Consider the following 17,490-nt stretch of genomic DNA (forward strand, 5'->3'; position numbering starts at 1 on the left):
CTCCCCTCCACTCCTCTTGCAGACACACGCATGTGCCCGATGGCCTACTCCCGAATGTTCCTGAAGGGAGGTAGGGTTGAGTTATTGTTTGTGGGATGAGAGACTTTCTGCCACTGGGTCTGTGTCTGATCAACCTGCACAGAACCAGCTGCCTCCAGTGAACATCTACCCCCAAGGGTCTGCTTAGGGAAGTTATAAGTTGTGTATACATGGGTGGATTGTATGTTCTGGAACACTCTGGCCACATACATTTTCTTCCAGTCAACGCTCACTCGTGTAAATCCAAAAAAAAAAAAAGAAAAAAAAAAAGCTATTTACAGTGCAGGAGACTACACGGATAATTCAGCTTATCAGCTCCACATGTTGAGAGGCTGCATAAACATCACGTTCATCATGAAACACCATCACTTTAATCCATTCAGATTGGATACGAACTGAATTAGTGACTATGCAACAAGGAAAAAATGCTTATAGTCAGCCCAGATACGTCTCGAAGGAGCTGACAAAAAAAAAAAAAAGAAAAAAGAAAAAAAAAAGGTGGGAGGATAAAAAAGAGGATAAAAGCATTTTAGCTGTTAAGTAAAACAACTCTTTGCTCTCTCACCCTCTCAGCTGCTCTCCAGACCTCATTGGCTGCTCTGATTTACTGCCTTCATATCCCAGATCGTTTCTTTGTGAGACGTCAGGGTTTTTTGTTGTTGTTGTTGTTGTTGTTGTTGTTTTCCTTTTTTTTTTTTTTCATTTTCTGTAGTGAGTTCCTGTCTGTAAGGTCATAGGTGTCAGCATGTTTGGGAGGGGAGGGGGGTGGTCTCTCTGGTTAAATTTCCCCTCGAGAATCTCAAGTCTGTTTTTTTAGGATTCCTTCGTCTGACCTTGTTTTATGTGTAGGGGAAATGAAGGATCAGTGTTGTAGTCACTATTTGTGGACCAGTGAAAGAGTCCATAGAGAATAGAACAAAATGGGAAACTCATGTTATCCTAAAAACAAAAAATATATATATATATTAGCTGAGGAACCAAAATGACCTGCAATTCCATATTCATAATGCATGGTGCTCAGAGACAGTCAAACACATTTTCTAATTTGTATCAGTTTAGACAACTGTGAATAACTGTCCTTTGACGTATCAGCATTTCTGTTATACTGTGTTTCGGAGTCTGTTGTCTGCCTCCAGTTGCGTGTTTGATGTCATCTGAAGACAAGCTTAGTATATGTGGCAGTGATTCATTTAGATGAAGTGTGACTTTGCGTGACAAACTTGTTTATTCCTCCTTTCAGGAAAAAAAAAGAAAGGAATTTAAAACTGTCTTGTGGAATCCTAACAAAGCCAAATGACCACTGGCTGCTGGAACCCAACTGTTAGCCTCTGTCTACACAATGGTTTAACTCTCTTAGCAATTCTACTCTGGCCTGAAAAATGGAAGCCAAAAGCATTTGACGAATGTTTCGTTTATTTAAAGCAAAAGGCTGTTTTATCTGATGGATGAGTTATTAATTGAAAGCTGAAACCAACAACATCCAGTAAATGAGTAAGCCTATTTGATTGGTTCTAAAGGGTAAAAATATGTCAAATTCTGATTTCTGTCAAAAGAAGTCCCGTTATAGGACTGTCTTTGAATGGGAAAAAAAAACCTATTAAGAACGATGACCTCATGTCATTGTTCTTATTGGCTCATTAACACAAATTATATGAGGACATGTACATCTGTTCAGCTAAATAAACATAGTTAGCATCATATTATCATTCACAACCACACGCGCAAACACATTATATTAGCACTTATCGCGAGCGGCGAAACAATAAGAATAACGATCGTGAAGTTTGGATCGCAAGATTTCAATAATGTAGCCAGCAACTTATTAAAGAATCTTGTCAGAATGTTGTCCCTAACATTTTTTAACTCGATTTTTCATCTTCTGCTAATTTTCGCATGGACTGTGGTGCATCTGGGCCATTAACATTTTTTACATTGGCATCAGGCTTTGATCATCTGCCTTAAGCGGCATGAAGTGACCTGTTTTGTTTTCCACTTGTTTCCATTGTCAAATTATACTCTTTCTTTTATGTGGCTTAAATACAACTATTGATACTGATTGAAAGTCATCCGATTTTTTTGTAGGCTTAAACAAAAGTGTCACGAAGATCTGAAGCATTTGCATTGTCTGTCACTGATTTGCTCACAGCTGTGTTCGGGTTCTCCTGCTGGATTTACTTTCGATTGTTCCTGCTGCCTTTTGTACACTCATGCGCCGTCCGTCTCCTTGGAAGCTTTCACAAACAACTCTTGTGATTATCAGTCTTTTGGCACACTCTCCTGTGAATTGTGCAAAAAGTAAATTATTACTTTTCCATGTGAAAAAAGCAGCCAAAGGAACACATTTGTCTTTCTGTGCTTATCAGAATATGGGTTAATCTTGTCGTCATAATTTGTGAAAAAATTAGATGTGTCAAAAAGAAAAAAAAAAAATCTAAAAAAGTTGGACTTGACAGAACCATGTGTGCTGAACCTTTTGGTCTTTCCACTGTTTAGCAACTAGTTCAGAGAAAAAAGAAAGAAAGACAGAAAGAAAGAAAGAAAGAAAGACAGAAAGAAAGAAATAAAGCATATGTTTATCTCCACACAAGTATGGAAGTATGGAGTATGCCAGGCTACAGGAAATGCTTCCCATTGTAGTCAGTATTATGGCTTTCATCCCGCGTGGATAGCTTACAAATCCATTAAATAAACACACCTTTCTCACTTTCACTCAACCATTTGACACAACAGAGACACAGCAAGCTTCAGTCTACCCCCACAGCCTTTAGACCTCCCTCTTATACTCTATCGATCACTCACTCACTCACTCACTCACTCTCTCCCTCTCCTCCTTACTCCCTGGACTGTTAGTGAGGTATTTTAATCCCTCTGGTCTGTGCTGGGTCAAAGCCTTTGCAGCTCTAAAATTTTTTTTTTCCCTTCTTTCTTTCTTTTCCTGCTCCTCTGCTGTGGGTTTCCGGGAGGAAGAGGGTTTGAAGCTCATTACCCTGCAGTTATGTGACACACAGCTGGCCAGCCACACTTTCCTTCAATTAGTCCTGCCTGGCTTTAACGCTGAGCTATGGTGCTGTTGTGTCTCGCGTAGATCGTGTCAGGCCAATATGCTTGCCATGGTTCCAGCTCCCCCTCTCATAAGAGATGAAAGACTGGACAAATATGGAATTATAATACATTGAATACTTTGAAGTCATTTTGTGTTCGCTCCCAGAAGAAATTCCACAACGTTCAGTTTTGTAAAGTGTCGACGTATCCCGCACTATGTGTTTGTTTGTTGCGTTGGGTTACAAGATGTTAAAAATAGTGCACTGAAATTTTTCTTCTTTTCTTTTTTTGTTTTCAGCAGAGAATTCTGGGTAAGGCCAAATTAGATGATTTAGCAGATGCAAACTGACAACACTTAGAAAAATTCGAGTCTGATCAGTGAACGGGTGTTTTATATGGTATGCCTGAGAAGGTCTCTATTATTTTCTCAGTGCTTTCATTGGCTTTGTATTTGAAGTGGCTCAACGTGAATTTATTGCACATTTGTCAAGTTTGGCAGCAATCAAATCTTAGCAACATAAACCCACTTACAGTTGAAGTCCACTGTTCCAAACCTTAATACACTGGTCAAATGTAATGAGGTGAACAACTTGACAAAATGCTTTTCCTTTCTGAACATTTTTAATGGACCCTGGCTGACTATATTGAAATGCTTTTCCTTTCATTAACTTTTATCATCCTATCACCCTTCCTGCAGCCTTCTGTTTCTCCCTTTTTTTATCCTTCTCTCTCTCTCTCTCTCTCTCTCTCTCTCTGTCTTTCTCTCTCTCTCTCGCTCTCATTCTTGCCTTCTGAGTAGACAAAGTGTTAAACTGGAAGAAAGTATTGACCCTGCTGACTCTTGTAAGCAGGATTTTCTGCCCATTTCTGCCATTAGTGCAAAGCCAGCTTGTTAAATGAAGTTTCCAGTAGTCCAAATTGAATTTAATACAGTGTTTCCACTGTCTCCATATGACAGAAATATTATTCACATTAAAATAACTGGACTTCCTGTAAATTGTAAATTAGATCGTTAAAGGTTGCCAGGGGCTCGAACATGCAGATGAGGTTTACATTGCTTTCAAAAATCGTGTTATGTAACACTGTCTTTGGTTATTTAAGACACAAAATGATGGTTGTTGGCTCCAACAAGCTCACAGTTGCCTCTGTATCAGTGGTGAGAGCCACTGAAGGCTGGTAACTGTTTGATGCGGGTGTACAGGGCTATTCTGGTGCCAGGCCGCTGAATAGGCAGTTAACTACGCTTGGCTGACCCTGGTGTGTTTAGGTGGGGAATGAGTGTGTTTTGGCAAAAGACAAACTGTGTCCCTCGGCCACAGTGAGCTACTGAAACCAGTGAAAGAGAGTGACAGAAACAGAGAGAGGGTGGGTTGGAGAAGTTTGAAATGCCCCACGAAAAGACGAAGCATTTACCAATAGCCATGACCATAGAACCAGGCCCAAATCATGTTTTGATAAAAAAAAAAAAAAAAAAAAAAAACCTTAATTACATACATATTCATGTCACATTTATGTCTTGAATATTTACCTGAATCAATATTTCTAAGAAAACAGTCTATTGTACTCATAAGAAAACAGTCCACAGTATATTTATCACATAAACAGTCTGTAGAGCACAGTTTAGGCGTATAACACTGTTTAAGTCATCTCCAAGAAAAATATCCTTGACCCAAAGAAAGACATTTTAAAAACCCTCACGAAAATCTTTCCCCCGTGTTGGTGCGCAGCATGTCCGGCGGGAACGTATAAGCCAGAGGCGACACCTGGGGGTCTGGGTACCTGTCTCCCCTGCCCTGATCCAAACCACACCTCTCTGCCAGGCAGCACCACTCCCTCAGACTGTGTCTGCATGCAGGGATACAGACTGCTCAACAACACCTGCCAAGGTACTTTTCACTTACTGGGCCCTCCAGTGTGTACGCTTGTATTAATGCTTTATGAGTGTTTATATGTTTGTGTTCGTATCTCACTCTCACTTTACATTCACAGTCAAAGTTCATGACACACAAGAGTTGAGCGAGTGTGTGTCAGGGACTCAAACCTGACTGTAAAGAGTTGTTAGTTGTTAGACTACATCCAAATTACTGTGTGAGACCACCATTAAGTCCTCTCCAATAAGCTTCTGAGTGATGGACTGTGTGTGTGTGTGTGTTTGTATGTGTGTGTGTGTGTGTGTGTGTGTTTATAATGCATTACACCGGATCTCTCTCTGACTCTGTACTGTCTGTGATCTGCGTATTTTTCCCCAGTGGTAGAGTGTCCAGTGCTAACTCCTCCAGAGAACGGTTTCTTCATCCAAAACGTTTGTAATAACCAGTACAACTCGGCCTGCGGCGTGCGCTGTCTGCCAGGCTTCGACCTGCGAGGCAGCAGCATCAGACTCTGCCAGCCTGATGGGACATGGTCTGGATCAGAACCCAGCTGCAGCGGTGAGGACAAACTGGAACCCTTCTGAACCTTCTCTATCCGACTCAAACTTGTCCCTCTGTTTCTCAGTTGATTCTTACCATTAATTTTTTTTTTGCAAGATGTTTTGCTTTTTCTTTTTGCACTTTCTTTCTTTTTTTCTTTCTTTCTTTCTTTCTTTCTTTCTTTCTTTCTTTCTTTCTTTCTTTCTTTCCTTCTTCTTTCTTTCTTTCTTTCTTTCTTTTGTTCTTTCTTTCTTTCTTTCTTTCTCTCTTTCTTTCATTCTTTCTTTCTTTCTTTCGTTCTTTCTTTCTGTTGTTTTCTCTTTGTCCTTTTATTTCAGCTTTCTTGATTTCTTGCTTCGTTCTGTCTCCTCTCTCTCTGTCTCTCACTCAGTCTCTGGTTCTCTCTCGCTCTATTTGCAGTTCAAAAACGATTTGCTTTTATGATGTTTTCATACGTTCTAACAGTACTGGAAGCTCTCCAGAGGCACAGAGGGGCCTGTGCCCCCTTCACATGTGTTTCGCTGCCTGCAGTAAACCCCATATATATAGCAGCTAATCTGTAACAGTCTATCAGCCTGTGGTTTAGTGTCAAACTGCAGTAGGCCTTGTAAACCATGCCTGTCAACACACTCTCTTTGGATCCAGCTCATATGTGTTTAGATGGCTTAAGAGTAAACAACTACTGAGGAACTACTGTGCCGTGCCAGATACATGGGAACTCTCTCTCTCTCACACACACACACACTCACACACACGCCCATTTGCACACAAAGGCACACACACGCACACACACATACACACACACACACACACACACACACACAGATTTCTCGGGACTTCCCGCTCTGTAGGGTCTGGGGCGCAGATAATAATTGAGTCCTGGGTGATGAAAACTGAGACTCTAAGCGCTCTCCCTCAGACACTGGGTTGGACCGTCACAGCCGCATTGAATCAACACTATTCTGGGCTTTTTTTTGTTTTGAAATAAATTACAGGTCTCGAAACGTTGGCCGCAGACTACCCAGCGTTCCAGCTCTCTTACCATCCCTCCCTTCCCTCTCCTTTTTTCTCTTCTTCTTCTTCTTCTTTACTGCCCAGATGAGCCTTACGTTTTAGTCAAATAAATCTCTGTTTTCTCTGTCAGTTTGTCTTTGTTGCCATTCTTTTTTTTTTTGACTTCGTTTCCTGTAATCAGTCAGCAGGTTTTTCGTTTGAGTGTGGCTATACGTCTCTGACAAGTCTCTGCTTTCTTTCTACCCTTTTTTCTCTCTCGTTTGTGTGTTTCCTATCACCCCTAGTGCGCTCATGTCCAACGCTCCCTACAATGCGGCATGGATGGCTGAACTGTTCAAAGAATGGCTCCCCCAACAGGCAGGAGTGTGAAGTGCACTGTGAAAAAGGTTACAGGCTGGAAGGCAGGGCCAGACTCACCTGTCAGGCTAATTCTCAGTGGAGCAGACCCCTACCACGGTGTGTGGGTAAGCCTAAAGGATGACCCACAACCCCCTATCGCCTTGTGTGTCTGCGTCTTCATACTTAAGTGTGCGAATGTGCGAAATCCAAAGTCCAATGACACATTTGTCACTCTTGATTTCTGAACAGGCTTCTTTAGTCCCATCACCATCTTCTCTCTCTCTCTCTCTCTCTCTCTCTGTCTCTCTCCCTGTCTTTCTTCTCCCCCTCACACATATTCTCACACATCCTCGCACACACACTCATGCACAAACACAGTAGAACATATGGTCTGCATTTGCAGTGAGCCGCGCTACATTGCCCCTGAGAGAATATATCTGTTCTCTCATAACCAAATGCCACCACGCCTGTCATGTCAGACACAGACGCAGAGTACAACAGGTCAAACACACCCATCCACACCCATACACAAGAATACACACACACACGCACACACACGCACACACACACACATGAACACACATGCGTGAACACACGTTCACACCAGCACACACAAAAAAAATCAGCCACACACATGCACTAGCAAATACAGCCACACACATGCACACACACACACACACACACACACACACACACACACACACACATACATAGCAGCACAGCAGGATAGAGTGTGTTTGTCCAAAACCCCTCTGGCTGCTCCGCTCTGTTCTGGCCTCTTATGAGTCATTCTTCTGTATTTTAACAATTCAGACATTTACTAACCAAAAAATCCAAGCCTGCACTTATGTTTCTCTCTATCGCCTTCCATCTCTCCTTAGCACTGATTAAATTACATTTGTGCGTTTGTGTGTGTGTGTGTGTGTGTGTGCGTGTGTGTGTGTGTGCGTGCGCGCGTGCAAGTTTATAAATGTCCACTGCAGACATGTCATAACTACAAAGGCCCTTTGTTGTGGTGTGCGCTATTTGTATTACGTTGTTCTTTTGTTTTTTTTAATGAGGTCATTCGATCACTCCATAGTGCCAGTACAGCTCTTGACATTTCACTTTGATGACATTTTGAATGTTTTTGCTGTCACTCCCTGTGTATATGTCACTTGCTCACTCCACTTATGTAAGGGATAATAGGGGGGAGATCCAGAGACATTTCTGGGTAACGTCCATTGGCCGCACTGTGTCCAGGAATGCAGCAAATCTGTCTGTAACAGCCTGTGGTTGGTTCTGTTCTTAAGTTGAGTTTCAGAGGTTGTTCATTTTCTCTCCTTTCTGATTTACTACTTCTGAAACGGTTCTCAGATGTTAAGACTTTGTCATTACAGCAGTAACATCTGTCCCTGTTGTTGTCCTGTTATTATATTGTATATTGCTGTGCATATGCCGTCAATACGGGAGTCAAGTTTTGTTAAGGACAGTGTGCTCTCTTTCATGTCTTCTCTTCTCTTCTCTTCTCTTCTCTTCTCTTCTCTTCTCTTCTCTTCTCTTCTCCTCTCTTCCCTTCTCTTCTCTTCTCTTCTCTTCTCTTCTCTTCTCTTCTCTTCTCTTCTCTTCTCTTCTTTCAGAGGTGCGGTGTCCTCCCATAGGCACTCTGAGACACAGATCCTTTGTCGCCCCTGACTGTGGAGAGGGGGTGGTGAGGAGTGGAACCACCTGCAAGTTAACCTGCATTACGAGGTTACCGTCTCCATAGGCGACCCACTGGTGCACTGTCTGCCCTCTGGAGATTGGAGTGAGAACCTACATAAAGCCACATGCACAGGTGTGTACGTGCGTGCATGTGTGTGTGCGTGTATGTGTGCGTGCGTGTGTGTGTGTGTGTGTGTGTGTGTGTTTTACAGTATTGTGTGTTTTACAGATGTGTAGTAATTTGAACAGGTGTGGCAGTATTTTATGGCTATGAGATTCAGACTGATCTTGTGATTTAAACAATATCAAGATGAAGGCGAACTTGACGTCCTTGGTCTTTTCAACCAACTCAAAGGATCTCAGTGTGATATAACAAACAGCATGCCTTTGTCAATGATACGTGAGGCTCTACACAGAACTATAACGATAAAGAAGAATCTATCTGTTCTGCTTTACAACACTGCAGCTGCCCACGCCAACACTCCGCTTAATGATGGGAAAAGCCAGAAAGAGAGAGCCAGAGACAGAGAGAGAGAGAAAGAGAGAGGGAGGGAGAGAAAGATGCTGACATCCTTCCAGATTCTAGATAATGCCTATTACACTTAGGATGAAATATTTGAGTGGCCAATAAAGACTGAGCGTGTGGAGGAGAGCCTGATTAAAAAGTTCTGTTCTGTTTAATAATGATGGATGCTTCTGTGACTAGGTCATGACAAATTGAGCTATCCAACAACAATACAGCGTTATGTATACTTTGTTCTTTAACCATTTGGTGGCCACTGACTGTTCATGTGTTAGTTCGGTGAGTGCTAGTTAACCTCAGACAAATGCTAACATGGGACCTACCATAAGCAACTCAGAGACGCTGTAATTGTATGGTAAGCATCGTCTAATAGCTTTTTATAATCAGTCACAACTCATACTCTTTTGCGAGAAAGTTCTGGCTTATCAGTAAGTAAAACGTTTTGGAGGAATGCTGATGTCATATTGTGGTCTCGGGAGAGATAAGGTAATTAGGTCTGAGCAATGAGACTCTCCATGACTTAAGGTGGAAACTGATGAGCGATGTTAATTGCTAATTGGGTAACAGAGACGTGCTACGTTTGATGTATTAGACTGAGTCACCGTCACATTTCTAGAGATAACACGTAACCCGGACGACCTCTTCATGTAACAGATGTTTTACATAGTTTACTCACCGCTCTGTCTAATTCTGTTTCCGACGTCCTTTTCTCGTTCTCTTTTACTTCTCAGATTCGGAGCCTCCGTGGATTCAGTGCCCAGGCGACGTTGTCACGGAAACGGACAAGCGTCAAGGTTCCGCCAACATCACTCTAAACGCGCCCAGTTTGCGGGACAACTCTGGCGAAGAGGTGAGATTCACAGAACCAGTAGGTCATTGTTTTGAGACAATGGATGACTGTTTTGGAGACGCTGTTTGGAGATATAGCCTATTAAAGAAGGTTTTTATCAGTTTTCTCTTGATCCATTAAGGGGACGCAGATGTCCCTATGACACAATAGGCCTACAAAGGCCCTTTTGTAAAATTTAAAAGAAAGATCATTTCATTGTGCACAAAGACAACGTTTTTATTACCAAAACCATAACCCCAACAAAGGCCTTGTATTGCATCAAGACAGAATGTACAGAAAGAATGTTCCGCCTTTGTTTGACATATTTTGTAGCTTATTGCAGAGGTTCTTCATAAAAAACGCTTTTGTGGTGAAGCAATATGACAGCGTCTCTTTTGAAAACCGTGCAGATCCTCCCTCCCAGTTGTGCATTCGCATGTTCTCCCCCTGTTCTCAACTGTCTTATATACTGGCCTCATCCCAAATCTCTATGACAGTGTCCTTCCTTGTCTCCTCTCCTACATGAGCACTACTTGCTATGTGGACTGTATTACTGAAAGCAAAATTAGTAGCTGCTCTGTTGAGGATGCTTGGCCAACCACAATGACAGTCAGTATAAATGAAAGACAGGGAGTGAGTAAAATGAGCTCTACTGGAGTACAGCAGCTGGGCCTTTAACAATTCTGTTATCTGCGTTATGGTTTGTCCTTAGGTGGTGGTTCAGGTGACGCCCATCCTAAGCCCCGCCCAGCCCTTTCCCATTGGACAAGAGTTGATCACTTACACGGCCACAGATCGGGCAGGAAACAAGGCCAGTTGTTCTTTCACTGTTACAGTAATAGGTGAGTCTGACATCAACCTAAACATCTTGGTCTGAAATATTTCATCTCCTTCTGGCTAATCAGTGATGGTTTTTTGGCCCTTAACACTTTAGTGTGTTTATAATTGATGGACTTCTTTTCCTTCAGTCTGGGAATGAGTTCAGAGCTTCAGATGTAAGCCCAGTTTCTCACATAGATGTGAATATTGCAATGTTTCATCTATTTTTGCAGACGGCATATTTCCCCGTTCATTTTGAAGCTGCATGGCTTTCTGTTCCACAGATATGGAGCCTCCTTTGATTGACAGGTGTCGGTCCCCACCCGCCATCCAGGCCACAGACACAGAGACCGCTGTTTTCTGGGAGGAGCCGGAGTTTTCCGACAATACAGGTATCCACCCAGAGAATACCAGAAATTAAGAGACAGAGACAGAGAGAGTCATTGTCATCCTCTCTCATTTTAAAAGAATTTATAGAAGGCCAGGAAAAAGTGGCCTAGGCTGGAAAACATCTCATTACAGAACATGAAATCGTGGGAACTGAATCTATGGAGACTTATGTTATTGTAATCATAGGATAGGAAGATGTCTAGGGCACCTGAATAAAAGTGTGGTAGACTCATTATAATTGCATTGGCTTTACCTTAAACAGTAGCTTCTGTAATGTGACATTTGGTAATGATTTATGGCCATTGTGGAAGCATTCCTGCGGAAATTATTTTATTTTCCCAATAGAACATTAATGGGACGCGGCCAGATAGCAAAGAAAAGAGATATACGGACTAGACGGATGGAAAAAGGGGAATCGCCACAGAATTGCTTCATTTTTCATCGTTTTAAAATCCCAAAAAAACTTTAAGTGACTTAAACCCCTTTAACAAAGTAAGTTGAGGGCAGTAAAAGTGGTTGCCACACTTTCACCACACACACACACACACACACACACACAAACAAACTATCTTACATAAATATGCCCATGCAGTGGCTAGGCTTGGTGATGTCACTCTAACGTTAGCTCAACGTCAGCATGTTTTGTTTTTCCGTGCCCACACCCTGACGTAGAGCTATATTTAGAACTTGCCGGGGAGACACCGGCTCCACTGGGCCAGACGTGTGTCAGACAGCTCGGAATGGGCCCTGGAATGGCGCGGCACTGTGGAAATTTAGTCTGGGACCGAATCTAAAGCGATGAACTGCGGCTCTCTCACTCCTGTGTTATTAACCAATCTTCAACACCAGCAGTTATTCCCAGTGGGCAGCCAGACCTGTTATTCCGCTGCCATGTGAGGACCGGGATGGTTTATTTCACGTGTCAAAGTGCCCCCGTTTATTATAACTTGTGGCTTTGTAGCGTGAGTCATCACTGAAGATAGGGGGGGGGGGAAAGTCTCCACGCTGCCCCCTGTGGTGCATGTTTAGAACTGCTTCTGTTTGCTCCAGGTTTCTAAGTGATAGTCTTTCATTATCAATAGCCTCTCTAATAAGATATACAGGCTAAAGATAAAAACTACACTGTTAACAGCATAAATGTGGGAATGATACTACTTCAGCCCAGACTACTTCTAGTGTAGCAGATGTTCTGATTAAAGACCCCATAATAAAGCATATTGTTTGGAATTCTCCAGGTGCTCAGTTAAATATCTCCAGCACCCATTCCTCTGGGTCTCTGTTCCCTGTCGGAGAGACTGTGGTCTACTACACGGCCAACGACCCATCCGGCAACAGCCGCACGTGTGAGCTCGTCATCACTGTCCAAGGTAGCGTAATCCAGTGCAATCTGCTTAATCAACATTTCTCTTCCCTCTCTATGTCGCCGACCATTCTAAGTGAGGCACTAGCTATTGACTTAAAGCTATTTGGATTTTACCATAAGGTTGCTTATGTCATCAGCCTGTGAGATCTTAACTCCACACAGTATGCAGTATATATATATATATGTGTGTGTGTGTATATATATATATATATATATATATATATATATCTGAACAGATTACATGCTGTTAAGAAGCCTCTCAGAAAGCACCATCCTCTCTTTGATTATTATTGTAACATTATTTTAATGAATGCTGTGCAGTTCCATGGAATTTTTGCTCAGGAAAAATCAACAGCTCACAAATTTGCTGTGTGAGTGCCACATGTTCACAAAACTATCCTGTCTCATACTTGTGGTTGCGAGGTTGAGTCAGACCAACCGGTCGCAAAGCTGAAATGCTGTAGATGGTTTTGTTTCAAAAGGAGGAGAGAGAAAATACCCCTCGAGGGTAAATCTGAGAACAGTTTTGCCCCGAGCCTCCTGACGATCACAATTTAAATTCCTGTGGAAAGAAAAAAGGCTGATATCAGATCAGTTCGCTGAATTTGTTTGTCCAGAGTCTGAACAGGGTTGTTTTGTTCTGCAGGCTCAACGTGTGATCAGCCGTTTGTGCCGGTGAACGGCAATTTCTCCTGCAGAGAGGAGGATGAGGGTGTGAACTGCACCCTCGTCTGTAAAGATGGCTACAGTCTTGCTCAGGATGCTGTTCGCAGCTATTTCTGTGCCAATAACGGGGTGTGGATTCCATCCCGAGCTAACGACAGACCAGACTGCTCCCGTGAGTGAAAGTCTGGCTTTTCCCTCTCTGTCTCTCGGTCTGTAACTCTGTCGCATGCACGCACGCTCACACACGCGCACACACACACACACGCACACAAACAAACACAGATACACACGCACATACACATGCACACACACAAACACACATGCGCGTGCTCACTCACACATACTCACACATGCTCACACACACACACACACACATACACACACACACACACACTCTCATGTGTGAACACACACATAGACACAACTACACACACACATAGACACTTAGACACAAATACACACACACACACAAACACACATGCACATGCTCACTCACACATACTCACACATGCTCACATACACACACACACACACACACACACACATACGGAAAGCTCTGCAGATTACTCTCTTTTTTGAGTCTCACTGATTCTGCATGTGATGAACAAATTTCCATCTCCTTCTCGTTTTCTTTCCTCACTGGTTATTGAAAAGGTCATGGATGTATCTGAATGGAAAAGTATTCGCCACACAGTCATAGCTGCCTCATCTGAGTTTTATATTCATACGGCTGATTTACAGATTAGTCATGGCTCGTGTTTCCCCGTTTTTTGGGGTTTTTTTTTTTTTTACAGTCAATAGAATTGCCAACAATGGATTCAAACCCTTTGAGGTGCTTTTCAAAGCCTCACGATGTGATGATGTGGACCTGCTCAAGTCCTTCACTGGGGAGTTTTCCACAACTATGGGAGATACGGTGAGATCAACAGGACGCACATACACACATGCACACGCAAGCACACACACACACGCAAACACACACACACAAGCGCGCATTTTTCACTCATCTAATTTTGCCTCTCTCTCTTAAGGTCCCTAACATCTGCAGTGGAGATGACATTGCCTGTAAACTAGAAGTGCTTTCACAGGGACAGTGCCTTGAGTACAACTATGATTATGAAAATGGATTTGCCATTGGTGAGATTCCATTTGTAATTGTAAGATCTGATCCACAGTCCCTCTCATTACTTTGAATCGAATAAACTTCGGTCTAACAGATGTTTCAGCTGTCATGGCTATGGCTCTCTTGGACTTATTCTGACGAGAGTTCTAGAATCCTGAGATCCTAAGATTCTAAACATTCAAGTAGATCTCAGATCTTGCCAAAATTTTGCAAAGTAATGTAAGTTTGTACAGGCCTATTATATGGACCTTTATGACCTCCGTATTTCCACCTTGCCAGGTCCCGGAGGGTGGGGCAGTAATTGGGGCTCTCAGAACGGCCAGGACTACGCCTACTTTGACTCTGGCTTCGCCACAGACCGACAGCCTCTACAGAGAGACGATCCATCCCGACATAACCCGCACCTGAGAGCCAAAAGACATCGCAAGATTACAGGCCCAACCCGAGACCAGAAGATTCAGATCCTCTTCAACATAACAGGTACAACAACGCCGGCTGATTCGGTCTCTACCAGTACCATAAACCAATCTCTAATATCAACCATCATTTTTACTCTTATTTTACATGTTGTGTGACTTGTTCCATGCTGTATCATTTGTCTTCTTGTTGTATCAATTGTAGGGATTAAATGTACAATTACAATGTTAACAGCGTCGTGAAACTTCATCCTAGCAGAATAATCTAGTTCTGTTGTTGATAGCTGAAACGCCTAAGCTGACCTGGGTCCTTTCTCCCAGCAAGCATTCCACTGCCATTGGCCAGGAACGACTCAGTGGAGGTGACCAATCAGAAACGGTTGCTGAGGACCCTGGAGCAGCTGACCAATAGGCTGAAGAGGACTTTGAGCAAGCAGCCACTCTCCACATTCCATGTGGCATCTGAGATGATTGTGGCTGACCCCAAATCTCTGGAGAGCAAGAAGGCCTCGCTTTACTGTAGGCCCGGCTCAGTGCTCAAAGGCAGAATGTGTGGTGAGTTTGGAAGAAGTCGTAGTAGAATGTTAGGTTTGTTAAATGAGCAATTATATGTAATGCGTAAGTGGACCAGGATATGTTCTGCTGCAGTCTTTCCAAGACTCACTTGGAAAACAGAGTCTGTCAATGAGACTTCCCAGTTAAATAAAAATGTAACTTTTTTTCTGGCATTAGTACATACCATGATTAAGACTGAGTAGTATGGAAAACTAAGAGTGTTCGCTTTGGATATTTGTGCAAGATGCAGTGGGTCTGAATAACTCTCTTCGTACACAGCAAACGGGTCCGTTTTGAATTAGCACTGTAAAAAGTAACAACTGGAGTCTTGATACAGTATAAGTATATCTGCACTCACAGTATGGATCATAGAAATACTTTTCCCATTGACTGTGTGTAAATGTGAGCTTTGTAGATTTGTTTAGGTCTATGTTGAGTTGTTCTACATAGATGCCGTATGGACTGTGTGCTCTGTGTCGTGTTGTGTTGTAGTCCAGTGTCCGGTAGGGACGTACTACTCTCTGGAATATGCTGAGTGTGAGAGCTGTTGGAGAGGGTCTTATCAGGATGAGGAAGGCCAGCTGGAGTGCAAAACCTGTCCCGATGGATATTCCACTGCCTATCTGCACTCTCGCAGCCTGTCTGAGTGTAAAGGTAATCACCCTCAGTCAGTCCATCCATCCATCCTTCCATCCATTTATTCATCCATCCATCCATCCATCCATCCATCCTTCTGTTCATCCATCCATCCATCCATCCATCCATCCATCTGTTCATCCATCCATCCATCCATCCATCCATCCCTCTGTTCATCCATTTATTCATCCATCCATCCATCCATCCATTTATTCATTCATCCATTTATTTATCCACCCATCCATCCATTTATTTATCCATCCATCCACCCATCCATCCATCCATCCGTCCATCCATTCATCCATTTATTTATCCATCCATCCATTCATCCATCCATCCATTCTCTCCACTATTTGTCCAACTATAGTGCCTATCTGTGTGCCCTATCTGTTTGTTCCGCAGTTCATCCATCAATCCATCCATCCATTCTCTCCACTAATCAGTTCAAGTTAAACTTTAATCCATCCATAAGCGAAGCGAACCAACGCACTAAATAAACATTGTCTTTGATTGCACCACTGTTGCATTTTTGTAGCACAGTGCCAGCCGGGCACGTCATCCGTCAGTGGTCTGGAGACATGCGAGTCATGCCCACTTGGGCAGTACCAACCTGGATTTGGTTCCAGATCCTGCCTGCCCTGCCCTGAACACACCTCCACGGTGAACAGGGGTTCTGTGGATGAGACTGAGTGTGGAGGTGAGTGTACCTGGTCATATTAACATACCGAGGAGCGTCTTACTTAAACAAACCTCAAAATACACGAATGTTCAACAAACTGTCAAAGTAGTCGCGAAAGGGTTTTATTCTTAGTCCCTTCTACAGTGAGTTGAGCATTTCTTTTAAATAATAAAATTATTACAGAACAGTGAATCAGTTATACTAACCCATTCTCTCTCTCTCTCTCTCTCTCTCTCTCTCTCTCTCTCCTCAGTGCCCTGTTCTGCGGGACATTTTTCTCGCACGGGTCTGGTACCTTGCTACCCCTGTCCCAGAGACTACTATCAGCCAGAGGAGGGGCGCTCCTACTGCCTGTCCTGTCCGTTCTATGGCACAACCACGGTGACAGGGGCTAAAGCCATACAGCAATGCTCCAGTGAGTCTCCTCCGGCAGCAGTCAGGGGAACAGATATCATAAGCACAGAATGGCAGTAGGCCACATGCACGCGAGGAAAATGTGTTTCAGCCGGAAAAGATGATGAGTGCTTTTTTGCTTCGGATAATCTTTTCCAGTTTGAAAGCAGGAATTTCGTCTCTTTTTTTCTTTCTTTCTTTCTTTATTTTTTTTTTTTTTTTTTTTTTTTTTTTTCCCTTTTCCCTTGTCTCGCTCTCCTGCGTTTTCTGGATATCTGTCTATCCCACCTCTCATGCTGTCTCACTCTCTATCTTTCTGCGTCTCCTTCCTTCCTTTGTGCTTACTGTAATCTCTCTCTCTCTCTTTCTTTCTTTCTTTCTTTCTTTCTTACTTACTTTCTTTCTTTCTTTCTGACAGCCTTTGGCTCCAGTTTCCTATCTAAAGAGGAGAGTGTAACGACAGCTCCTGAAGTGTTGGTGAGAGAGGACTACCAGGCCAGTAGCCAGGTGAGGTTTTTCTTTTTTTTTCTTTTTTCCCCCCATCGTTCTGGATAATATCCTCCAGCCCTG

General features: G+C 42.9%; 1 protein-coding gene across 1 annotated transcript in view; it reads left to right on the forward strand.

Moving 5' to 3' along the window:
- The window catches only part of svep1 (sushi, von Willebrand factor type A, EGF and pentraxin domain containing 1), a 65,773-nt gene that overhangs the window by 24,223 nt on the left and 24,060 nt on the right, over positions 1-17,490 (forward strand). The window contains 19 exon segments of the mRNA XM_030779496.1: positions 4,809-4,967; positions 5,331-5,510; positions 6,791-6,970; positions 8,465-8,568; positions 8,570-8,590; positions 8,592-8,661; positions 9,783-9,901; positions 10,593-10,722; positions 10,984-11,091; positions 12,325-12,456; positions 13,099-13,290; positions 13,913-14,034; positions 14,150-14,255; positions 14,521-14,721; positions 14,979-15,212; positions 15,705-15,866; positions 16,384-16,545; positions 16,781-16,942; positions 17,339-17,427. Of these exon segments, the coding sequence (XP_030635356.1) occupies positions 4,809-4,967; positions 5,331-5,510; positions 6,791-6,970; positions 8,465-8,568; positions 8,570-8,590; positions 8,592-8,661; positions 9,783-9,901; positions 10,593-10,722; positions 10,984-11,091; positions 12,325-12,456; positions 13,099-13,290; positions 13,913-14,034; positions 14,150-14,255; positions 14,521-14,721; positions 14,979-15,212; positions 15,705-15,866; positions 16,384-16,545; positions 16,781-16,942; positions 17,339-17,427 (2,633 nt within the window).

This window comes from Chanos chanos, chromosome 7, assembly GCF_902362185.1.
Source record: "Chanos chanos chromosome 7, fChaCha1.1, whole genome shotgun sequence".
Lineage (NCBI taxonomy): Eukaryota > Metazoa > Chordata > Actinopteri > Gonorynchiformes > Chanidae > Chanos > Chanos chanos.